Source organism: Lissotriton vulgaris, chromosome 8 (assembly GCF_964263255.1).
Source record: "Lissotriton vulgaris chromosome 8, aLisVul1.2, whole genome shotgun sequence".
Lineage (NCBI taxonomy): Eukaryota > Metazoa > Chordata > Amphibia > Caudata > Salamandridae > Lissotriton > Lissotriton vulgaris.
Genome location: NC_141696.1, coordinates 195,326,561 through 195,352,276, shown reverse-complemented (window position 1 = coordinate 195,352,276; position 25,716 = coordinate 195,326,561). Strand labels below are relative to the sequence as shown.

Below are 25,716 nucleotides of genomic sequence, written 5' to 3'. Positions count from 1 at the left end.
TACTGTGGGGGTCAGGCAGCAGGCCCCTGAAGAGTGCCGTCCAAGCAGACCAGGACACAGAAAGGCGGCAAGCGAATGGCAGCCGGCGCGCCTTGTAGCGGCGGACCCAGCAGTTTGACGTCTCGTATCTCCATCGTGGGGGTTCCTCCCTGAGACATTTGGAAAGTTAAGCAAGCTGATGTGAGCCCCACAGCTGAGCAGCGACCGGCTACAGCGGGCGAGGAGGCGGGGGTGCTGGCGCAGAATCTTCAAGGGCCGCCCTAAGGTTTGCCATACGGGCCCCTCCGATCTCTGACCGGTGGCCACCGTGGGAGCGGCAGCAAGCATCGGCGACAGTGGTTCCCGTTCCCATCGAAGGGGCTGAGTGCCTTAGTTTTCAGGCCACTCTTTCCCCCATCAGTGCTTATCTGGAGCCCTTATATATAGCCCCCCGGGCCACTCAAAGTACTTTCTGAAGTTCCTTAGCGATGCCATCTCGCCATTGGCCTCCAGATTTAAACATTTCCTTATCTTGGGGGATTTTAATATACATATGGACAAACAGGATAGCCCTGACACCGTCTCTCTGTTGGAATCTCTGGACGCGCTTAATCTTGTTCCATATGGTTTTGCCCCTATGCATGATATTGATCAATATTGTCCAACTGAAAAATCCAGTCGGAGGCCCCTCTGCCTCTATTGTGGTCAGACCACTACTTGGTGGGTTTTAGATTACCGAAATTAATAATGCGTCGACTGACCCAGGCCAAGCGGCCACCTTTTACATCTAGGCCTTTCCACAGAATTACCCTGGCTACCCTCAAATATGAACTAGACCAACACCCTCTTACGCCGAGCGGCAATATAGAGCGGGATGCCCAGGCCCTAGTAAGGTGGGTCACGCAATGTACCTTGTCCCTTGGCCCCTTGATTTCTCGCTCCCTTAAAGCTACCAGATGCTCATCTCCCTGGTACAATTATATCCTGCGACCATGTAGAAAGGACTGTAAACATCAGGAAAGAGTATGGAGGAACGATTTTAACGATGAAAATAAAAGAAATTACAAAAAAGCCTTAAGAGACTATCATATAAGGATTCAGGCAGTTAAGAAGGGCTTTTTTTACATCTAAAATTGAGTCAGCAGGGAACAAAAGCAGAGACATTTTTGGTATTGTTAATAGCTTCCCTGCGCCTAGTGCTGCAACAAGACACTCTCCCTCAGCTGATTGGATTGGAAAGTTAGCAAATTTCTTCTATACGAAGATCATAACAATTCAATCTTCTTTTGATGCCTTGTGTGGGACAGAAGTGCAGACCTCCACATCGATCTCCCCCCAGAGTCCGGTGGGCAGTGCCTCCCTCTCCCTTTTTCCTCCCATGCCTTTAGAAACTTCCTTGTCAATAATGAAGGACCTCCAGTCTGGCTCTCCTGCGGACCCTTGCCCTGCTAAATTTCTGGCTTCTATGGTGGGGATTTTGAATCCCACAGTGAATAGTATTCTGAACGTGTCTCTTCGTAGTGGTCAGGCCCCGTTAAGCTGAAAGAGCGCCAAAATAATTCCATTATTAAAAAAAACCTATGGCTGACCCCACAGAATTATCTAACTACAGACCCATTTCTTTGCAAAGACAATAGAGAAATATGTTCACTCAGTGATTAGCGACTTTGTGGAAACTAATAACCTTCTTCACCCGAGTCAGTCTGGTTTCAGACAGAACCTTAGTACAGGGAGGGCTTTGCTTGAGGTCTCCAAATCTATCAAAGAGACCCTTGATAAAGGAGGCAAAGTGGTTCTCATCCTTTTAGACCTCTCTGCGGCTTTCAACACCGTGTCCCACGGTCACCTCCTGCAGAGATTACGGGAGTGCGGACTCTGTGGCACGGTGTTGAAGTGGTTTTCCTCCTTTCTGAAGGATAGAAACCAAGAGGTCTGGTCGCCTCCGTTTGCAGCCAGTATTCCGCCCTTGAACGTCGGCGTGCCACAGGGGTCTATTTTGAGCCCAGTACTTTTTAATCTGTACATGGCTCACCTGGCCACCCTGGCTGAAGCGGGCGAGGCAATGATTATATCTTACGCAGACAACACTCAGTTGTTGTTCACATGTAAGAAGGGGGAGGAGTTTAACGGGTAGAAGATAAATAAATGTCTGAGAGAAGTCTTTGCATGGTTCAGACATAACCACCTTAAATGTAGCCCGGAAAAGTCTGAAATTATCTTCTTTGGCACCCCACCCCTGGACGCCTGGAAACAATGGTGGCCAACTGATATGTCTTCTCCCTAGTCAGCAGTTAGGATTGTAAACAAACCTGGGGGTGAAATGGGCGGCGCCTTATCTATGACACCTCAAGTACAGTCGGTAGCAGGTACGTGTTTTGGTCTCCTGAAAATTTCTTTCTGCTGCCGACCTCTCACAGAAAGACGGTCGTTCAGGCCCTTATTACCTCCAGATTGGACTATGCCAGTGTATTTTATTTGGACCTACCAGAGTTCTTACTGAATAGACTTCAAGTCGTACAGAACGCGGCTGCCAGGGCAGTTCTGAGACTCGGACCAGGAGACCGGATCTCTCACCATCTGAAGAATCTGCATTGGCTGCCTGTCCGATTCAGAATTCTCTTCAAAGCATTAGTCCTGGCTTTCAAAGCTCTGCATGGCATGGGGGCTCATTACATCCGCAGGAGTGTCTCACACTATGTTCCAGGCAGATCCCTTAGGTCAGCACACCAACATCTAATTGTCATACCTAACTGTCTCAGAGCCCTCCGCAGCGGCAGCTCGTTTCAAGTGCAAGAGACTACATTTTGGAATAAGCTGCCACTTCCACTCAGGCAGGCAGCAAACATACTAGCTTTCAGGAAACAACTGAAAACCTGGTTGTTCCAACAAACAGCATAATGACCGACACCCCGGTATTGGAGTTTCCCTTTCTGGACCACGTGTCTGGGCCCCGGGACACTCTGTTGAGTAGCTGCACGCTCTACAAGTCTTTTTCAACATAACATAACATTAATTTTTTGAGTGGGCAGACGGCCGCAGAGGGACCAACTCTCATTATCTGGGAGACTGCCAGACACTGCCGGCTTGGCAGCCCCATCCGCAGCTGGGACCGACCGGAGTGCATCCTCTGCGGTACCTCCCTCAGCACATCATGGCCACATCAAGACCAAAGAAAGACAATGCCATCATCAAAGATCTCCTGAGAAAGGGCACATCCAAGAAAACGGGGGCCACCACAATCTCCCTAGATGCAAGTGGAGCAAGCTCACCGGCACTACAGGAGGCAGACGAAGAGGCCCCAATTACAAGGGGCTTCATGGAAGCACTTATTGGCACCCTACGGAGTGATATCGCCACCCTCCAAACGGACATGGCCACCCAAATTAAAGATTTGTGCCACGACCTTGGGGACCTGGAGCAGAGGGTGGACTCAGTGGAACGCATTGAAGACTCCAGAGAAGAGGAGATGGAGAAATGCTTAGGGAGTTCCTGGAACTTAAGGTTCGAAATATGGGCCTCAACATGCATCTGGAGGACTTGGAAAACAGGTCACGTAGGTCCAATATCCGAATTGAAGGGGTGTCCTTACAAGCAGATGTGGGGTGCCTAGAAGACTATATTCTGCGCCTCTTCAGACACATCGTACCGGCCCTGGAGGGAAAGGACCTTCTTCTAGACTGACGCATAGGGTGGGGCGCCCCTCCAACTCACTATGTGTGCCACAGGGCATCTTGACACGTCTCCATAACTATAAACAAAAGGAGCTAATTATGTCAGCAGTGCGGGACCAACCACATGTTCTCTTTGAGGGTCACAAATTCCAACTGTACCAGGACTTGTCAGTCATTTCACTCCAGCGACGTAGGGCAATAAGACCTGTGACGGCGTTCCTGAGGGATAAAGGAGTGCGGTACAGGTGGGGTCACCCATTACGGCTGGTATTCTCATGGCTAGGAGAGAAACAAGTAACAAGCACACCTTCGGAGGCAGCAGATATTTTGGGTCTAGAACTGGATCGGGACTCAACGCAGTAGCTCACAGGTATCCGCTTCAGACTCCAGAAGGCGACGCCTCTTCAGGAATCCTCCCCTGTCACAGCATACAAGGCCCACGAAAACCGAAAGCATCAAGGAGCGCTCGAATTTACTACGGCAGCTCTCTGATCACCACCAGTCCCCAGAGCGCGACAACGATTAATGACAAGCCACTCAGCACTTAGCCTCAATGGAGAGGGGCGGATGGCACCCCCGGGTCCTCTCTGTGCCTTGCTTAACTGACCGTTTGCGGCGGGAGAAGGGAACTCCTATCTTTTTCCACCCCTCGCGCAGACGACCAGCGACATGGACCCTCACTACACTATCGCAAGTTGTGCACCAACAGGTGCTTTTGTTCTATTTCTTGTTTTTGCTGTCATGTTCATTCAATGATTTAGTGCTCTGCTCTTCAGCAGACAGGCTCACTACGTACCTGGGTTGGGGTTGGGAGTAATGCAGGAGTTGTTGGGGGCTCTGATAGCGGCCTTGTCCACATTGAAACATGGTGAAGGTACTTAGTTTGAACGTAAGAGGTCTAAATTCACCGGCCAAAAGAATAGCCATCCTCAATCAGCTTAAGGTGGCCCGATGTGATCTATGCCTCCTACAGGAGTCCCACCTGTTGAAAAAGGATTGTCACAGAATGCGGTCAAGATGGTTCGGTCGCCAGTATTGGCCCCCTGGTCTGGGGAAAAAGGCAGGGTTGTGATTCTTGTGGCTACACACTTCAAAGGGAGGGTTGAAGGGGTACAAACTGAGATTCCGGTGCGGCTGTTTTCTCTGAGTGTGTCTTTAGCATACGCTCACTATAGCTACCCTCTATGCCCCCAATGAAAGGCAGGAACCCTTTATTTGTCAGGCATTAGGCGAGGTACTGGCATCCCCGGACTCCAACTTGGTAATAGGGGGTGTTTTTATTTTGGTTATGGACACTGCCATTGATAGGTTCCCTTCACGTCCAGGGCCTAAAGGGATGTTCTCCCCACAAGGGTTAAGCTGGCTTGCGGAGGCAGGGCTTACAGATATTTGGCGAGCATTGAACCAGCAGTCATGGTCCTACTCCTTTTTCTCCGCTTCCCACCAATCTCATGCTAGAATCGATTACTTTTTGGTTCCGGCCCCTTTATGCCCAAGAGTAGTTAGGGCCCCATTTGAAGTGGCAGCCCTATCTGACCATGCCCTGATCCAGATAGATATACGCCTTCTGACGGCACATCAAACTAGCAAACTGTGGTGCCTCAATCCTAAATTGTTAACTTATGATGCCACGGTAAAGGAAGTGGAGAAGGCCACAGTAGATTACATCTCTGTCAACGACACACCAGACAACGCGATTACTACACTTTGGGAGGCCTTTAAAGCGGTCGTTAGAGGCACCTATATTGCGATGGCGGCCAAACTTTACAGGGAACGAGCCTCGAAGCGGGCTGCACTTGAAGCCGGCATGAAGGAGTTGGAAGACGAGCACTGATGAGTAGCTTCACATAAAAACAGACTGCAACTAAATGTATCGCAGAAACCGCTTAGAGCGCTAGATCTGGGCGCAGCTGCGTACGCTTTGTTGCGAACACGACAGAAGTATTATGCGGGGGTAAAAAGGCTGGGAAACTACTAGCACACAGGCTGAGGGTGCAGGCAGACGCAAGACTAGTACAGGCTATATTAAATGACAGCGGACACCACCTTGCGAAGGATGAGGACATAGCACCAGAATTCAGCCGCTTTTATGTGCAGTTATACACAGCGGAGGAGATTGCCCCAGACACTTGCTTACCGTACATCGAGCAAGCCCCCATCACAAAATTACTGACCTTTCACGCTGAGCAGTTGGAGAAAGACATAACAGATTGGTGTTAGACGCAATAGGTCGCTTGCAAGTGGAAAAAGCCCTAGGGCAAGACTGGTTCATAGCTGCCTTTTATAAGCAATATGCGGCCCTTCTAGCTCCCATTTTAGCTCGTCTATATAATTCCTTTAGTGAATCGGGGGAGCTCACAGAATCAATGCACATGGTCATCATCACAGTGTTACCAAAGCCGGGGAAAGACCCACAACTCTGTGCCTCCTTCCGCCCCATTTCCCTCCTAAACGTTGATGCTAAGATTTTTACTAGGATTTTGGCAGGGCGACCAAGCAGACACATGCCGGGCTTGATAGAGTTCGATCAATCTGGCTTTATACCTAGTCGATCCTGCAGCGATAACATTAAATAGCTTTTTCATCTATTGGACAAGACTCAACGCTCCCAAGCCCCGACGCTGTTCTTGTCCATAGACGCCGAAAAGGTCTCTGATCATGTGCATTGGCCTTACCTGCACAGGGTGCTGGAAACAGTGGGCTTCGGACCCAGGTTGCGATGTTGGATCGGGCGGGTTACGCAGATCCCAAAGCGCAGGTATGGGTGAACAACGCTCAATCCCTGATCTTTCCGGTTGCAAGGGGGGCATGCAAGGGCTGCCGTCTCTCACCCCTCCTATTTGCACTCTATATGGAGCCGCTGGCGGAGCGCATCCGCCGTCATCTGCGAAAAAAAGGTATTTGGATGGGGGGCCAAGCCCACAAAATAGCCCTGTACATGGACGACGTCTTATTGACTGACACCAATCCGCATGGCTCATTGCCCCCCACTTTTGGAGGAGCTAGCGCGATTTGGGAAGGTCTCAGGCTTTAAGTGAATACAGCCAAAACACAAGCCCTGAACATCACGATCCCTCATGAGGAACAAGCCCACTTGGAGTCAGCATTTCCCTTTCAGTGGTCTCAGCAGGGTTTCCAATACCTGGGCATTCAAATACCGCCCACGATAGAAAGTTCCTTCACCTATTATTACACGACCTTGCTACGTACCGTGAGATCACTCATTCAATCATAGCGGGGGGGTCCCCTCCTCTGGGTGGGCCGCATAGCGGCAGTGAAAATGACCTTGTTGCCAAAGATTCTCTACTTTATGCAGGTGATGCTGTTGCCTCCTCCCAAAGCCATTTTGAGGAAATTACAGATTGCCCTTAACTCCTTCATATGGGCGGTTAAGCGGGCTCGGATGGCAAAAGAGCGAACACACCTGCCGCTTGCTGAGGGGGACTGGGAATACCAAAGCTGACAAAATATTACCAGGCTGCTCAGCTACGTTATATAGTCCAATGGCAGCGCCTGATGACCGGAAAACCCTGGTGCTTTCTGGACCAGGCAGTCGCGGGCATCCATATTTGGAAGATCCCGTGTTTACAGCGTAAACATCGCCCGCTGGATGTATACATTTTGCCAGTGGTCCGAGCAATAATTGGGGTGTGGGACAAAGTATGCGCCACCCACCAGCTATCCACATGAATCTCTCCACACACGCCGATCACAGGAAATCCAGATTTCCCTCAAGCACTGTCAGAAAAGGTGTTTGCACATTGGCAGGGGGCATAATGTAAGAGGATTTGGGACCTGTTTGATGTACGAGGCATGTTGGACTTCAAGGCTCTCCAGCAGGACTTTGGGCTCCCGGACTCGGAATATTGGCATTATGTAGCGGTCAGACACAGGGTATCCCTTCCTGCGATTAAGCCGCATGCTAGTAGAAGACTTAACGATGTTTGAATGGTGGCTTCTATCTCGCAAGGACGATTCTCGTATTTTGTCTGACATATATTCCTTTTTAAACACCCTGCCTAGACCGCTACACACTCCAGCTAGGAAGAGATGGGAGCAGGAATGCGAGTGCAGCTTTACAGTTAAAGAGTGGTTAGATATCTTGCACCGAGCACGTACTTCCGCTACAAGCACTTCAGGCAAAGAAACTCCTATAATTAGTGCCCTACTGGTATTACACCCCGGCCCGCTTGGCTCAGTGGCAAAGGGAGAGGCCGGATGAATGTTGGAGCCACTGCGCTCACTCGGGCACACTCACCCATTTATTGTGTCGCGGCCCCAAACTTCATAGGTATTGGAAGGAGGTCCTGACCGACATTGAAACGATATTAACGCTGAAATAGCCCGCTTTCCGACCTATGTACTGTTAGGATTGCCCAATGCCTTAACCTATCCACTACACTCGCACCGGGGAAAGCCATAACATTGGCATTGTGTGTAGCGAAACATGTCCTGTTATCAAAGTGGGGGACAGACGTAGTTCCGACCCATACAGATCGGCTCCATTAACTTTGGGACTTATTAGGGATGGAAAAAATTGACAGCTACCATTAGTCACACATTACCCATATTCGAAAAAGATGAAGCACATGCATTACACACCTCTCGGGAGACGCCCCTTTGCTGGGGCAGCTGTGCGCTATAAAAATATAAATAACATAACATAACATAACATAACGTTTCAACAAAGTACATGCCCGATATACCTACGCATACTGGAGATCACGTCGCCCACACCGCCGGTGGATCCAGAAGAAAAAAAAGAGTGATGTTCACAACTTAGCAACTTGAGGACATGTTGTTTCCTTTTTCAAGGTTTGATGTAAATTCGGATTATGCTTCCAATTTTTCTGTTTTGTCCCATGACTACCGCGCCGGCCAATGGATGTAGGCGCGGGATAATGTAAATTGAACAAATGCCTTATTGCTTATTCCTCTCTGGCCTGTGGATGTAGGCGACAGCTGATGTTCTTTCTCCCCTTCCCCCTTTTTTTGTTTTTTTTTTAAATCAATAAAAAGTTACAATCCTAAAAAATGTTGTGAAGTCACAAGGAGGAAGCACTCGCTTCTGCTTTGTTCTGCCACCTAACCCCAGTTTCCAGAGACGCCATCACAGCAACGGAATTACGGTCTCACCCTTCTTTTGAACAGAAGCTAGGTAAGCGGGAGAATGCTGGCGGTGCTATCCCTGCACCAACCACCTTCTCCTCTGTGCGAGCGGGTCTTTGCTGACGCGCTCATAGAGAGAGTAAGTAAGAAGTCATGTTGACAAGGGGCTCTCGGAGAGCCGCTGTCAACGTGATGCTGGCTCTCCTCTCTTCATCTGAGAGTGGAAAGAGTTGCTTTGATCTAGGAGAGGGTTTGCTTGCAGAAAGTGGTGAGGGTGGGTGGCAGGACACAAGCTTATTTATGTTTGGCGTGGGTTGCAGGAGGAGCTGCATGTTAGAGGGGTGGGAGGCATATGCAGTTGGTGGTAAGTGGCCAGGTTTTTCTTTTTTAATTTGTGGTGGAAGGGAGGTTATATGTAGAGTGTGGTGGTGATGGGTGGCAACAGGCCAATAATTGTATATATATTTTTGTATTCTATATATATTTCCCCAGTGCTTCTCTGTCCCTGTGCACATGTTGGAAGCAGAAACAGATGATTTGGGGTGGGAGGCATATACAGCACAAAATTACAGATGGATAAAATGTGAATAATGGATGTTATTCACCTCGAATGGAGGGAGATTTTAGACATATCGAGCTCCACGCTTGTGATCATTTGGATGTCACTAAGAATTTCTTGGTGTATAATATTCACAATTACCCATTTTTTATTCTGTATGTTGTGTGTGGATGATTTATTTCTCAGAGATACATTTTATCGGTAGATCGGTATTTAAACCACAGTATTGTAACATTGAAAGTCTTCTCCTTGTATACCATTGGGGGAGAGCCTGGTCAAGCCTCAGCGCTAGGGTGGTGACCTGCTTCTGGCCTCTGTTTCCTCTGTACTCTCTAATGTCCTTGCCCTGGTCGTGCCTGGGACACCTCACAATTAGTGAAACCCCCCCAGCAATTAGTCTAGTATGTTGCAAGCAAAAAGGGTGGTCCTTCTTGTGAAGCAAGCCAAAAATGTTGGATTTAGACTGTTAGTTTAATTAATCAAACTTCACATATGCTATGTGCCTCGAGTATCATCAGACATTCTTAGAGAACTCAGGATACTAGGTTTAATTGTTTTCTTACTTCATTGTATGCGAGAGACTGCACATTTAATAGTTTTTCAGTTGTCTCGCAATACAAAGTGAGACAAGTTCATTACCCCAGATCCTTCCATTCATTACTTATGTAGATAACCATCTCCCAAACAGAAAAAAAGAACAGAGGAATGCTGGGCCCCCTAACCCCACCTCCTCCACTGTCCTTAACCAGTACTTACCCAGGATTCTGAGTGTTTTTTTCTTTTTTCTGTTTTCCGGCAGAGTGGGATGAGTAAGGATCTGGAGTTCCCTGCGGAAATAGCTTCTCCGCTGCTAGGTGATGGGGGCGTTGCTGGTGGTCGTGTCTCCCTCTCTGTCGTGCTTGGAGGGAGACGTGCATTTTCCTCTCCTAGACTTACATGGGTTTGGGTTTTTCCTCCCTGCTGGCGTGCCTCCCGGCTTGCTGGGATTGCCAGGAGGCACGAATATTTCAGGAAGGTCCTTTGCCTCTGGTGCACCGGCCCTCCCGGTCAGTTCCGGGTTGTGAGGGCGTGTCTTCCTGGTGGCTGGGCCGGGTGAAAGATGCGCTGCGGTGGCTGGATGGTGGCTCGGGCTGTGCTCGTGGTGCCCCAGGGGTTCCTGGAGGCCGATGTGGTTGTTTGCCTGCTGCCCTCGAGCTGTGGCTGGTTGTGCGTGCCTGGGCTAGCTGCTGGGGGCATGTCCCTGTGACCAGCTTTCGACTCCTTATTCGGTCTGGGTGCTTTGGCGGTCATCCTATGTCAGCGCTGGTGGTTGGTGCAGGACATTCTTGCCTTGGGGCCTGGTCCTCCTCTGGGGGAGTTCTGTGGAGGTGATGTCCGCTGTGGACTCTGGTGGCCGGGTTAGTCAGGTTGGTGGGAGCTTGCTCTTTGGCCAGTGCATCCTCCCTTCCTGGTCTGGTCTGGTCTGTGTGGTCCTGCCCTTGGTTGCTCCTGTGGGTGTGGCCCAGTTGGCAGCCCTCTCCTCTTTTTTTAGGCTGGTATGCTGTGGGCCTCCCCGAAGGTGATAGGGTTTTTCCTGTTGTTGACCCTGTCGCCCTTCGTTTACTGGTTGGGTCGGGGCTATTGGGTCTTCCCCTCTGCTCTCTTCTGGGGTTGGATGTGTGCCTTTTTCTGCGTTGCTTCCGTTGTATGCTTTAGACCACTGTTGGTTCTGCTGCCGTGTCTATGGGGCAGCTTGGTGGCGCTGAGTTTGTCGGGCCTCTGGCACTGTACTTGCCCTTTTGGGCTTTTTGTGCCCTGTGAGCTGCTGTCTGTTCTAGTCCTCCTTATGCCGGTGGTTCTGGTGGTGTGGTTGCTTCAGCCCCCATTTCCCTTCTGGGGATTGGCCTTTGGGTTCGGGGTCTCTCTGGTGTGACTCCTTTCTGGCCTTGGTTTTCTATTGTCCTTGCCATGTCGCCTTCATGGCTGGCTCCCTTCCACACTGCGGGTTTGGGGATAGGGGTTGGGGTCAGTGGGGTCTGGATGCCCTGTTTGTCCTTTTTCTGTGGTTGGCTGCCTCCTTGGTGCTTGGGGTGCCTTCTCCTTTCAGGCACCTGGTTCTTCCGGCCCTTGGTTGAGTCCCTATTGGTCTGGAGTTTGGATCTTCTTCCATCTGTGGCCTACTCACCGTCCTTCTGTTGCTGGCGGTCTCTGGTGCTTCCTTTGCGTGTGCTACTCCTCCTCCTTTGGTGCTTTGAGGATGTTCCCGGTGTGGGTTGGCTGACATCTGGGTAGCGGCATCTTGGGCTTACTGCTCTTTTGTTTCTCCTTGGTCGTCTCCTTAGCTGCTGCCCCTGCAGGTAAGAGAGGTGGGGCCGGTTTCGACAGACGACCACGAGGGGAAAAAATGATTTATCTAATTTTCCCTCGTTGTCATTTTTCGAATCCTTCAACCCGGCCCAACGGCCCAATTTACACTCAATCTGCATTGAAGGAAATTATATTTTGCAACCTTAGTCCTATATGACCTCAGAGCAGACAAAACTACACAAGCTTCTGCCTCACTGACATCACAGAAAGTGATAGGAAGTACTAATTGGTCCTGTTTACATCATAGGACGTGGCGTCACATGGCACTTACCCTTAAAGTGACAGCGTAGTAAAACATCTGACATAGAGTAAAACATATATAAAATCCTGCTGAAGCTGATTAAATTGTATCTAATTGATCTCAAATGCTGCTGAAATTCCTTCCACATGTTGTCCTACTGTTAGGGCCTAGGTATATGTGTATTCAAAGTTGAATGTTGTACAAAAGTTAGTAATGTACCCTGGTAAATGCGTGGGCTAAGTTGATAGTGGTTCATATTTGCAAATATTTAGTGCATGCAAAGGGAAATTGACTGAGGCTTTTAATTGCATGGGAGACCCTGAGGTGTCAGTTGTCACTCGGATGTCAGTTGATGACGCAGCTGGATGGGTCTGAGCATTCTTCACTTTATGGACCAGCTACGTAGACTGCACTCTAAGAGCCAAACTCTTAATGCGTTTTGCACACCTAAATTCTTCTTTGTGTGCTTTTGTGAAAGGTAAGAACAAAATATAGAGCGTTGCATATGGGATTTGCACAATGGTATGTTTGTTTCCATGATGGAATTCATGTGTTTGCAAATCTAATAGGAGGGCCAGATTAGCGGGTGTCGTGGATGCCTCCACTTGTAAAAGTTAGTTTGCACCCTCAAGCATGATCATTGGGGATATTTAATTATTTGAATATAGTTCCTCACTCAGAAAGCACACATATTTACTCCGGGCAAGAGCAAGTTTTCTCTCCAGGGTGGGGAGGGCATACCCTGTTAATCAAAGGGGTATCTAGAAGAAGTGAAAGATGTTTTTGGACCACTGTGGTATGATGAAGACTGTGATGCCTAGGGTCGGTGACATTCATATTGGCTCCTGTGGAATGGAAATGAAAATGTAACTAACTTTTACTCACTAACTGAATACCTTCATAGTGTTTATAAACGTAATATATTATATATTTACGCATTATGATATGCCTAAGATGTGTGAAAATCACATTGGCCAAGGTTTGTAGGATCTGATTTGGAAAAGTAATTTGTGTAGACCTAAAAAATTGCTTGAAAAAGAGTAATGTTGCAGCATTGTAGTCTGCTTCTGAGGGCTGTTGTTAAAAGCCCTTTTCCTGAGTTATAGGCCTAAGCCGTACTTGGGGGTATTGTAATTAGGGAGAGGACCTTGAACAACTGTTAAAGCTCAGGCGGTGGGGCTATACTACTGTTACAACATTTCACTAAGGGTAGATTTATGTATAATAGAGTAAGAAACAGAAAGACAAGCATTGGCTTGTTGGAACAGAGGGTCTGCACTAGCCATTAATGGCCTTGAGACACTTCGCTGTCTTCGAAAGAGTGCTGATCATTCCTGTTCTCCAGTATAGCATTCTAAACCACTACCACTGTTGTAGTATGAATTAAATGGTTTCATACTGAAAATCTCAACCCAAGATGCTAATCAAGTGACAGAGTATTATTTCAATCAGAAATGTACAATTAGAATGTTTCTATCATTAGACATTTCAAGCATTTCCTTTTAGTAAAGACACCTAGATTCACTTGGCTACAACAAAAATGGTTTCCAATGTCACAATTATTCAGCTTTTGTATCAAACACCAAAATGAATTTACGAAATAGATGAAAGCATGATCAGTCAAAAACAGCGACTTGTTTGGACCCTGGTGAAGCACAGAAGAATCCACCATCAAAAGCAGCACAAAGATTGAGAAAAACTTTGTTCACTCCTAGCAGATCATTACATGATATACAACGCAGCAAATATCTGGCCCATCTGTTCTACACTATTTCACTTAGCATATTAAATCTTGATATTTTCTTTTTGTCAGTAAGTCTGTAAACCTTTGGGATGCTTAGGACATGGTTATCTTGCTAAATAATAAATAACTATTTTCTCCTTTCAGATGCAGTTCATGTAACTCAGTAAAATGGAAGACATGCTGAGGAGCCAATGCTTGCATCCTCAAATCCCTAACTGCTATCTTTCAATCTATTCTTCCATTCTGATGGTAAAAAGATCCCAGTGAAGGCCCATGAAGGAGAACGGGCGAAACGTTCACCGGACAAACCATCCAGTCACTGAGAAGCCAAGAAATGCCAGAAGTGTAGGATCTTTGATTAGCAATTAATCCTTCAGATTTTTCAGTTTATGCTACAATACCTCCAATCGGTAGCATACAAAAGAAAACCTTGTATATGAATTTTGAAAATCCAAAATGTACTTTTGGCAGTGCTGCCTGAAATGAGGGGATCGCGGAACTCGGCTAAGAGGCCAGTTTTCTTTTCCTGAGGGGTCAGAGCCGTTTCAACGAATCGTACAGTTTCAACGAATCACACAGTATCGTTTCCAACCTGTAGAATCAGTTACTGAATTAACACTTTTCCTTTACAAAAACTATATATATTCAGTTTGTAGTAGACATTCCTTTTGTATTTTTATTTGTATTTATTTATGATTATCATTTAAAAAAACATTAATATTGTATTAAAGACCACCTTATGAAAATGAGTATGGATGTATACAGAATGTTTAGATTTTTATCCACACGAATGAATCCGATTTTGAATGGTTTTTCAGCTGAAATGCGGCACACTAAATATTTTAAAATGAGTACGTTTGTGTGTCAGTAGATGGCTTGATGCCAAAATCTAATGATTTTCTGTACATGAGGTAGGGGGCAAATTGTAGAATGCATTAGTCCTTATAGCCTATTCTGTGCCTAGGATTTCGTAAGGGAATAGGTAAGTGAATAGGATATGCATTTCATTTTACATTCAAGTGCAATGGGAAAGGGGCATATATTACTTTGTGATTGGCATGTCATTATTTTACATGTGACATTGTAATGCCTTTCCAAAATGAATGTGAGGAATTACTTTCATGCTCAGACTTTCCTTCTTCATAAAACTGTAGAAAAGCTGCAGATGTTGCCATCTGCTTAATACCTATTTACTTTTCTTTGAACAACCATATAAGTGAATTTGCCCATTTACAGGTTTGTGGTAGCTAGGTAAGTGAAGCAGTGCTGTTGATCAGCACTTCTTAGTGTGTATATACAGTATAAGATTAGAATTTGAGGGTGGCCTGAAGGAGGTTAGCTATTGGCATGAAAGTATTTCTGTACATGAAATCCACATACTTGCTGCATTGTCTCTGCAGATTCTATTTTTGTTTAAAATATAAAAATGTATGTGAGCAAAAATGGGTGGATTTTCAAATAAATGTAACTTCCACTGAACTTTTGTTACGGGAATGGGGGTCTGAGGTACTTTTTCTGCTTAAATTGTGCATGGATGATTTTTTATTTATTTAATAAAATTGGCAAATGCATTCCATTATCTGAATATTACATTATATTTTCATATATGTTATACAGAACTCGCACTCTTTTAACTCACTTGTTAATGCGATTATGAATGAAGCTCCTGATTAAAAAAAGTATGTATATGTAAATCTGTTTTTCCATACAACACCAATATTGTATAAATGTATATTGGAAATTGCTACACTTCTGTTGAATTTTAGAACTTATAATGCCTGCTTGTCAGGCCAATCATGAATATGCTGCAGTGGAATTTTTTTCTTTCATTGTGTTCCACTTGGCCGGACCCTGAAGAGCGCAGGACTTTGGCTTTCATCTAATTTCAGATTCAATAGTCAGTGCACGACAAACCTATTTCCTTTCGCTCTTTTCCCAGTACAAGGTAGCAAGTTATAGTTATGAAGACTAGGATGTGCGTTGGTCGTATGCTGGAATTCTAATTATAGATGCTTGTGAGTTACTGTTAAAAAAACACAAGAATTAATATGAGTAACAGAAGGAACGAAGCACAGGTTTGTTGTATACAATATATTGATACATGCACTATTGTTTTCAACATGGAAATCGTTCAAAATGACTTCAACTACCTTAATTCACTGTAGTAGATGGCAGAAGAAAGGCTATGCACTGAATTTTCATATAAGAAATAATTCCTACTGCAGTCCACTCACTTTCATTGATTCACACATGCTATGGTGGCCGTCAGTCTGTCAGAAAGAGGGAACTGCGCTCTCAAAATGGCGTATTCAGGGATGGCATAGCAAACAAGCATTCAATGGTGTTGGGTGCCTACTGTAGGGTAGGCGAAGGGTCTTGCTGTCGCCCTTGACCAGTGGGGGTAAGTAATTAAACTCATCATAAAAAATAGTGACATTCACTGAAAAACACAGTTAAAACCGTATTTATGGTTGTGAATCAACCAAGTAAAATCCCCGAAATACATCAGTTATGTTAATGAACTCTCCAACACTTGCCAAAATTCATGGCGTCCCCATGCACAAAATGCTTATTTGCGAATGTCTCATATAACCAAAAACATTTAACAGCAGGAGAACAACATTGCGAATTTCAGGAATTATACACATTTAGCTGAACTATCACTCAATTGTTTACTGTGTGCATATGTGTGTGTGTGTGTATACACACACATTTGAAGAATGTGTGGTTGGTAGATGCACAAGCTGTGCATACTCCTGCAATGTAGTGTTGGGTCCAGATGTTTGCACGTTGTTTTTCTGAAGTTGAGTGAACAGCTTTGTGGCTCATTCCTTGTTCCAGAGTGCACACAATGCAACAGCACAATGGCTCAATCTTGGATTGTTTTCTTTCACCATCTGGCTCAGAAGCTCAGAAAGCTACTCCAAAGTCGGAGAGTCAAAAACACGCTGATGGACCTTAAGTGAGCTCCGTTTCGGGTCCAGCAGATGTAGAGAAGAACTGCAATCACTTGCATCGAACACATTACATTTTTATTGCTGTTTTCATTGATTATACCTGTTGTCTTCAAGTTTTTCATCAAGAGGTCGCAAGGTGATTCTCGAGGATCCACCAAAGACTCCGGCACGGAGAGAACTTCTTTTCAATTTTCGCCAAAGTATAATGCCACATGGAGGTGACCTGTAAGGTCTGCCTTGCGTTACGCTCTAAAAAAAAAAAAAAGAAAGAAAGACCCACAATGACAGACGCTGGGCACATTACAATATGCAGTATGGAAACCTAACTGATACACTTGATATATTCAGCATCAAAGATTTTTAAGCTATCCAAAGTCTCCAAGAAGCATAACAAGAGAAGGAAGAGGCCGGTCCATCAACCAGGCAATTTGAGGAAGAAAAGCCGAAGGCCTTCTCCCGTGATCCCTGTGATGATTTAAAGGTCGAAGACCTAGTAGCACCAGCACACTGTCATGCTCTGAAGATGAAGCAGACACCCCATGCCTCGTTGGCACCCGCATGTTACTTTTGTGTCCCGAAATGACCGGCTGTCGAGGCAGAGCACAACTCCCACAGGAGTCGAGGCAAGTGCCAAAACTCAAAAATCTGAAAGCCTCATTGCATGCTCCTCTTGATGCAGGCTCAGCATTGAGCAAAACAAAGAATGCCAAGCCTCATCATGCTCCAATAACGCTGAAGGATGTAGAGAGATCACTCTTTGCGTCAGTATCACTGGGACCAACTGCACCGAAGGTACAACAGCACTTGGTGTTGAATTCTTCCACAATGCATCAACTAAACCACACCACAGGCAAACTTCAGAGTCGAAGTAGACATCAAAGAATCACCACACTTGGATCCCAAAATCAAAGTCACAGGTTCTGCCGACACCGAAGTAACAAACATTGGAGAAGTCAGTGCTTGAAAGGCTCCCAGAAGTTCTTGATAACAAAAAAACAGAGAGAATGTATTCATTCAGACACGGGAGGATTGTTACAAAGCCCCACCTCGAGGTTAGGGCGAACAAAGTGATACCAAAGGGATGATGGACAGAGCGTTTGAGCAAATCAAACACTCACCCCCAGTCAACTGATCTGGGTTTAATCCATCACCATTCTTTAGCTCACTCCACCACCCCAGTTCAGACATGGCCATATGCAAACCAGTCTGACCCTGTGCCTCATGGGAACAGTCCATGGCTTGGCAGTTCGGGCTGGACTGTTCCCATGACTGGGGGTGAGTGTTTGATTTGCTCAAACGCTCTGTCCATCATGCCCTTTGGTATCGCTTTGCACACTAACAAGGGCATTACTCCTTCTAGTTCCCCATTCCCAAGAAGTAGGGCACCGAAAGGCCCATCCTTGATCTGCAGCCATTGAACACATTAATTCAATCAGAACATTTTCACATTGTCACCTTACAAGATGTCATCCAGATGCTACAGACTGGTAACTTCATGTCTATGTTAGATCTCAAAGATGCCTACTTCCACATGCTTTTGCATCAAGCAAGCCTTTTTTTTCATGGTTAGCGAAAACATTACCAATTCTAAGTTCTCTCCTTTGGGGTAACCACGGCCCCAAAGGTTTTTACCAATTGTTTGGCAGTTGTCACTGCTCGCCTTTGCAGACATGCCATCCAGGTGTTTCCATATCTGGACGATTGGGTGATAAAGAGCTACAGCAAAGAACAATACCTAGCACACACTCAGTGGTCTAGTGTTGCTACTGCGCAAACTTGGTTTTACAATCATTGTGAAAGTCACATCTTCAGGCCCAGAAGGTTCAATCGTTCTTAGAGTCCATACTAAAGGCACAAGCAGGCAAGGCATACCCAAACATGACATTCCCCCAACTGCTGCCTCTCTTTTTCAGACACAACATCCCATTACTGTAAAAAACTTTTTGGCATGATGTCCGCCTGCATAGCAGTAGCACCCTATGCTAGTCTACATATGCATAGTTTACAGGAATGTTTGGCAAAACTGTGGCCTCAAGCAGAAGGCCTTTGGGAGGAGGATCTAGTGTTGCTAACGACTAGGCACCAAGAGCCCAGAATTCTCTCCACTCGTGGAACATCATCAACCTCTTAATTGGCAGGCTGTTTCTACACCTCCTCCTGCAGGTGACGTTCACCTCAAATGCCTCTCTAATCTGGTGGTAAGCCCACCTTCCTCACATGACGATCCAAGGCACTTGGCCTTTACAGCACCTGGATCGCCAACTCAACTACCAAGAACTGCTAGCCATCAAGCTAGGCTTCAGAGCTTTTCTCCCAATGCTTCAAAACAAAACTGTATGCATAAAAACGACAACATGACAGCCATATTCTTTATGCAGAAGTAAGGGTGGGGGAACAATTCACCCAGCTCTCACAGTTGGCATTGTACAGTGTGCCACAGAATTCACCTGCTTGCAGAGCATCTTCGGGAAGTGGACCACAACTTTGCGGACATGCTCAGCAGAACACCTCACCAAATTTGTGAGCGGGAGCTCCACTCACAAGTACTTTCAAAATGGGGGCACTCCTACAATAGAGCTATTCAGTACTTCTGAAAATTCAAACTGCCAAAACTTTGCTGCCAGGTACCCACTTTGTTAATCCAAGGGAAAAGCACAATGGATCAACTGGTCAGGGATATTTGTTGGCGCTTTTCCACCTCTTCCCCTGATGCCATAATTCGTCCAGAAGGTGCAGCAGACCTCAATGACCCTAATCCTAGTTGCACCAACATGGGCATACAACTGTCGTTCTCAGTACTTTTAGAAAGGTCTGTCTGCCCACATCAGAAGCTCCCACTATGCATGGACCTTCTCATACAACAGCAGGGTTGGCTGAGACACTCAGACGCTAGATCGCTCAACCTGGCAATTTGGCACCTCAATACTTCACATTTGGGTACCCACAACTCATGCCTGCTACACCGCTACGTAGAAAAGATATGCTATATTTCATGTCTAAATAGATGGAACCATTTGCGGTCTCAGTACAATAAATAATTTCTTAGCCTCTCCATCTTTACAATGTGGACTAGTGTGTAATTCAGTATGCTTACATCTCACTGCAGTTGCAGCATACCTGCAAATTAGACAGAAATTATCATTTTTTCATATCACTATAATTAAAGTTTTCATGGAAGGGCTAAAAAGATTATCCCTCTAAGAACACCTCCTGAACGGTCATGGAACTTACATATTGTGGTCACACAACTCAAGGGGTCCCCCTTTGAGCCCCTTTACAATAACTATCATGGAAAGTGGATTTCCTGATAGCAATCCCTTCACTCAGACATAAAGTCCAGTCAACATTTATTTGCTTTTACTAAGCCTCATAAGGGCTTATCTAATTCCAAGGGAGGAATCGCTAGATGGATAATTAAAAGGATCCAAACCTTCAGTCATGAGGCAAAATGCACATTACCTGGGTCTCTTAGGTCGCACTCTACACATAAAGAAGGAGCCACACTGAGGAGCGTGGCCAAGCAACAGGGCCGACAGGACGTGAGCTTTGCAGCTCCCGGCCAGCCCGCCGTATAATCCTTAATAATCCTGAAAATTGACCTACTGATTAGCCCCGAACGCAGCATTGAAACCTGCAACTCTCGGTGCATTGGGGGTGCCAGCTCCAGTCCGGGAGGGTCGATGATTAATGGCTTTTGGAGTGGGACTCGACTAGGCCCGGGCAGAGGATGGGTCTTGTGATGCAGCAACAGCTGAGGGGTCGGGCGACTGGGACCTGAGCCTCAGGTGCCCTGAGACCAAAGGAGATCTGTGACACTCTCTGTGACACTCTCCTGACTGACCCTGCGGACAGCCTCTTTCCCCACCCCCATCCTCCTGAGGTGCGGACGAATTCGGCAGTGCCAGGGGGGCGCGCTCCCTGCCTGGGTGATGCCTGCTGCCCCGGTGCAACTGTAGACTATCTGAGCTGTGCCCACAATTTGGTGGGGGCAGGTGCTGCCTGGCTGGGGCGTGTTCTGCCCGGAGATCTTGCGGTGAGCAGCTGGTGTCTGGTGGGGAGGGGGCCCTGAGACACGGCGTCGGACTCTAAAACGATGTGATCAACATCGGCGTGCCGCTGGCCTGTTAAGCGTTCTCAGAGGAGCTGCTCCCCCTGACAATGCACGGGCGCCCTGGTGAGCCGAGCTCGTGTGCCGCTGCCTGTGGGGCCCCGGCCTTTGTGCTGCCGGTTCAGCCCTGGGGGTTCGGACCCAACAGCTCCTGGTGCGCTGCTGTGGTTGGCGGGCCTGGCCCCGGGGGGCACCTCTGCAGCGACGTGGGCTAGTCCGTGGAGTCTGATGCCGGTTGTCCGTCCCCTCGACTGGTGGACCACTTGGGCACCGAGAGGGCCTGTGAAGAAATAGCTGGTCCTCAAGTGTGGCAGTGTGGTCTTGTTCCACTGGCCTGGGGGTTTTCTTCCCTCCGGGACTGGACCCTGCAAGCGTTTGCGGATCCCGGGTGTGGTGCTGATCCATGGCGCCAGTACTGTAACCTGCCTCTGTAGTGCCTGGTGGAAGTTGAGGCGAGTGCTCCCCTTGCTGTTCTCAGCCTTGCAATGGGGGGACGGACGGCTGGGGGCAGAATCCTGAGTAGAAGTGGGGATCTGGAGAAGCCCTCCGCGCGATGAGACAAGCGATGCACCGGGTGCTTGAAGTGGTGCACTGGGAAGAGGCATAATGAACACAAACACTTCGACCAGTCGCAGAACTGTTAGTAGTTGATTGGCGTGGCGTTGGATGTGATTTGGTGTGCTCTTGGAGGGCGGTACTCAGGAACGGCTTGAGTCTCTGGCCCTTCTGCTGGCCTACTGTGCATTGAGGGATTGCAGCTGTTGGTCAGCACCAGAGGAGGCATTGAGAAGCACAGCAACCATTACATGTGAGGCACCCCCATGCTGTTTTGGAATTCTCACTGGAAATTAATTCTGTAGCCTCATCAGAGGCTGCACACGTGAGGGAACCGATACATTCTGAGACATGAGGGGGCTGAGCATGTTTTGCCATAGGGTGATTGGTCACCTACCACAAAAATGGGCAAGGATAAGACCTCTTGTGGAGAGACAGCTAACACCATCACTCAGTATACCAACCCGCGCCACCCGCCACAGTGAATCACATTCCAAACTACAGGAACGGATGAGGAAGATGGGCGGTGAAGCGGAGCCGACTAGGGCGGAGTTGCTGGCCGCCATACAGGGTTCCCAAAAGGCGCAGGAGGCTCGAATAGATACAGATTCTATTGATGGAAACCTGCGGAGGTCACGGTGGTGGAGGATGACGTATTGGGCCTCAAGGGAGAGGTTTCTAACCTGATTAAACAAGTAACACAGCTAACCTCCACTAAGAAAGCTCTTGAACGCCGAGCCAAAGATGCGGAGGTGCGCGCCAGACATAGTAACATTTGTGCACTGGGTTTACCAGAGAGAGTGGAGAGCAGGTCGGCTGAGTGGTTTCTGGAACAGTGTATAATGAAAAAGCTGTGTCCCTCATGCCTATCTGATATGTTCGCTGTTGAGAGGGCCCATAGGGTTCTGGTACCCCCACCGCTCGGGGGCACCCCGCATGCCTTCATTGCGAAACTTTTGAACTATAGAGACAGAGACTGCATCCTCAGGGCTGATAGAGAGCAGCCGGACATCCAGTTTGAAAATAGCAAGATCTCCATATAGCCTGATTATACCAAGCAGGTGCAGGAACAAAGGAAATTGTTTCTAGGTGCAAGGAGGAAATGAAGGGACTTGAACCTGCAATACATGCTGCTATACCCTGCAAAACTGAACGTTATAGCTCAGGGTAGGCCCACTTCTTCAAGAGTCCTGAGGAGGTCTGGGAATGGCTGAAGGTTAGGGAATATGCACTTTCACAGCGAGAACCTTGGACCAGGACTAAGAAATGGGGCACTGTACCGCTCCGGGAGACTCTGCCCGGAGGTGGGAGCAGAGGGACCTCTGGCTGCGGGCACTGGGCTTGACAAAATGATTACAGTTGGGAGCGACGGAACGCTCCAAATGAGTACAGATGTCGCTCTGGCCTTGGAGGCCGAGGTTGGTGCACACGACCTGGAAGTTGCTGATCAGTCGCAGTGGCCAAGCGCCTCAGCAGAAGTGGCCCCGGAAACTTTGCTGGGACAGGAGGGGGAGTCTTCTGAGAAGCATTAAATTGGAAATACAGAACGTCGTTCAAACTGTATGTTTGTGAAGTCCTGCTGTCTAACTCTATACTGTGCACAAGCCCAGATCCATTATTAGGGCAGGACCCGATGTATATGTACAGGGGTGGGCTCAAAAATAATGCTGTAGCACTGGCAAATTTGAAGATACCTAACACAGGGCATGATCACCTGCTTGGATCAAATTGTTGGGGTTCGGGTTGGTGGGCCCAGATTTCGACGTTCTGTTAGGCTTCTGAGTTCTAAAGCACCAGTTGGGTGATATAGTGGGATGCATGTGGCATGGCACGACATAGGGGTAGGCCTTTTGGATGATGACTTTTGTTCAACAAATGTCTGTGGGTGGGGGGAAGGGTATTGTTGTTCTTCACAAGTTCTTAGATTTGGTTTGTTTCAAAGGTGTACATGACGGTGGCTTCTACATGGGTGCTCAGGGCTCGGGATTAGAAGTAATGGCGAGACCAATGGGGGCTGAGTGTAGGTTTCTGACCTGGAATGTCTGGGGCTGGGTACCTGTAAATGAAATGAAATACCAGCATTTGTAAAGCACACAGCTACCTCCGCAGGGGTGCCCCGGCGCTGGGGGCCGTCGGGAAGATTAAGTGAGCTATTGTCCAGAGTCACAAGGTGCTGGGCTAACCTGGCAGCGGTGATCGAACCGTGAGCCCCGGTGTTCTGGAGTCAGCTGCCCTGTCCGCTGCACCACACCTCTTCCCTACTAAAAGAAACAGGGTTTTAACTTTTCCTAAGCGCCATCACATATCTATTGCTTGCCTTCAGGAAACACACCTGGAGGACAACAGTGCTGATAGCTTAGCTAAGAAGTGGCAAGGCCAGATTCACCATTACTCCTTTTCTACATACGCAAGCGGAACCATGATTTGGGTGGCTCCTGGCATTCCATTCACACCAACGTATAGCGAATCTGATGTGAATGGGCGTTATGTAATTTTGCGCGGTTTACTAGTTGGCAGGGAAATTGGTATTGTATTTGTACATGCACCTAATACGGACGACCCCGCCTTCTTTCAGGTCATTCAGGAACTCTTGTCCAACGAATTAGATTTCTTATACAAATGGTTGGGAGACTTCAATTGCGTCCTAGCCTCAACCCTCGATAGACATCCCCCCAAGGCAGAAACAAAACCCAGAATGTCTCAGATGCTTAGGAAGGTCATGCTGGACTTTGGGGCCTGCCCTACACTGCCACTCTTTACTTGCCATTCACATACCCATGGAACAGAAAGTAGACTGGACAGGGTTCTGGTGTCGGGAGTGCCAGCCTTTCCGGATGTGGAGGTGATCCACTTGGCGCGCTTTCTATCTGACCATTCCCCGGTACGATGTTTGGTTAGGTGGGGGATCGCCTATATTAGGCCCAAGGCGTTGCCGATTATCGCCCAATCTACTTGAGGACGAAGTGGGAAGAGCTACAATATCAAGAAGGTAACAGACTATTTGTCAAAAAATTGGGTGGGTCCCACTGGGAGGGCCACTGAGTGGGAGGCCTTAAAGACTGACTCCTGGGGCGAGCATGGGATTGGTCCGCGGTGTGCGGCGGCAGCCCCTGGAAAAGCTGGATAGAGAGGAGAAAGCGTTAACCGACATACAGACGGGGGGAACCTGACGAACACAGAGTTAGGTGCAAAGGAAAGGACACAGCGAGAGGGTATAGCCAATATCTGGGACATGCTTAACAAGTACACATGACGAATTACAGCCAACGACTACATGATGAAGGTGACAAATCAGGTTGTCTGTTGCAATGGATACTTCATAGAGAGCGAGCTCCTCCATCTGTTACCACACCCAGGGCGGAGGGAGGGAACCTAGTGCACTACAGGGCATGTGTCCTAAAGGTATTTTAGCACCACCTACAGAAGGTAAACACTGCAGACCCTGGAGTGACAGCTGAGGGGTATGCCCCCTTTGTTGAGGGGTTGGTGCATCCACAGCTCTTACCCTCTATAGTAGAGGAACTGGATGCCATAATTGCTGCTGAAGAAGTTCAGGAAGCTTTACGAGCTATTCCCAGGGCTAAGGCACCAGGGGCTGACTGGTTTCCAGTGGCCTTCTTAGAGGCCTATTTTACTAAGCTTGTTCAACCCTTGCTACAAGTTTATGAAGAGGCTTTCAAAACAGGGGTGTTGCCTCTGTCTATACGCGAAGGGGAAATTGTTATGCTTCTCAAGCCAGGGGGATGGGGGAGGGGGGGAGGACAACCAGAACCTGTCATCTTATTGCCCCTGTCAGTGATAAATTCAGACGTAAAAATTCCTTGAAAAGTTTTGGCTACTAGATTGGCCCCCCTACATGGTGCTACTGGTTCACGAAAACCAATGTGGTTTTATACCAACACAAAACACGGGTATGAATATTATAAGGCTAACGCCTGTTTTGCATGAAGTACGACATGGGAATGAAGATCTGGTCCTGGTCTCCATAGACTTAGAGAAGGCATTTGATTCTGTGGATTGGGGGTACCTCTTGGAGTTGCTTATGGTGGCTGGTTTTGGCCCACAGTTCAGAAAATGGGTACGGAACTTACATACATCGTCAGCGGTCAGGTGTAGCGCAGTAGGTCAAGCAAGTGGCTTCTTGGGAGGGGGGCGCACCAATGCTGTCCACTTTCTCCACTGCTGTTTGCACTGGCAATAGAGCTCCTGGCAATATGGGTACGTAGAGACTTGGGTCACTGGGGCAACAAAGTCGGCGAGACTTCTCACATCATATCATTGTATGCCGACAACGCTCTATTCTATGTCTCCTCACCACTGGAGGCTATCGCGGGGTCTATACAGGTCTTGGATGAGTTTGGTGATTGCTCGGGGTTGTGTCTAAACAAAACAAAATCCTTACCCCTGGCTCGCTTGGCGAGCTGTCCCACGGATGCACTCCCTAGAG

The 25,716-nt window shown here is 47.6% G+C and overlaps 1 protein-coding gene across 7 annotated transcripts in view; it reads left to right on the top strand.

Moving 5' to 3' along the window:
• Positions 1-15,225, top strand: part of PICALM (phosphatidylinositol binding clathrin assembly protein) — a 495,196-nt gene extending 479,971 nt beyond the window's left edge. For 6 of the 7 annotated variants that reach the window (XM_086933969.1, XM_086933970.1, XM_086933967.1 and 3 more), the window contains one exon: positions 13,794-15,225. In XM_086933969.1, the coding sequence (XP_086790095.1) occupies positions 13,794-13,808 (15 nt within the window). In that variant the 3' untranslated portion in view covers positions 13,809-15,225. The remainder of the gene's footprint in view (positions 1-13,793) is intronic. The other variant, XM_086933971.1, reaches the window with a different exon arrangement.
• Positions 15,226-25,716: the final 10,491 nt, after the last annotated feature.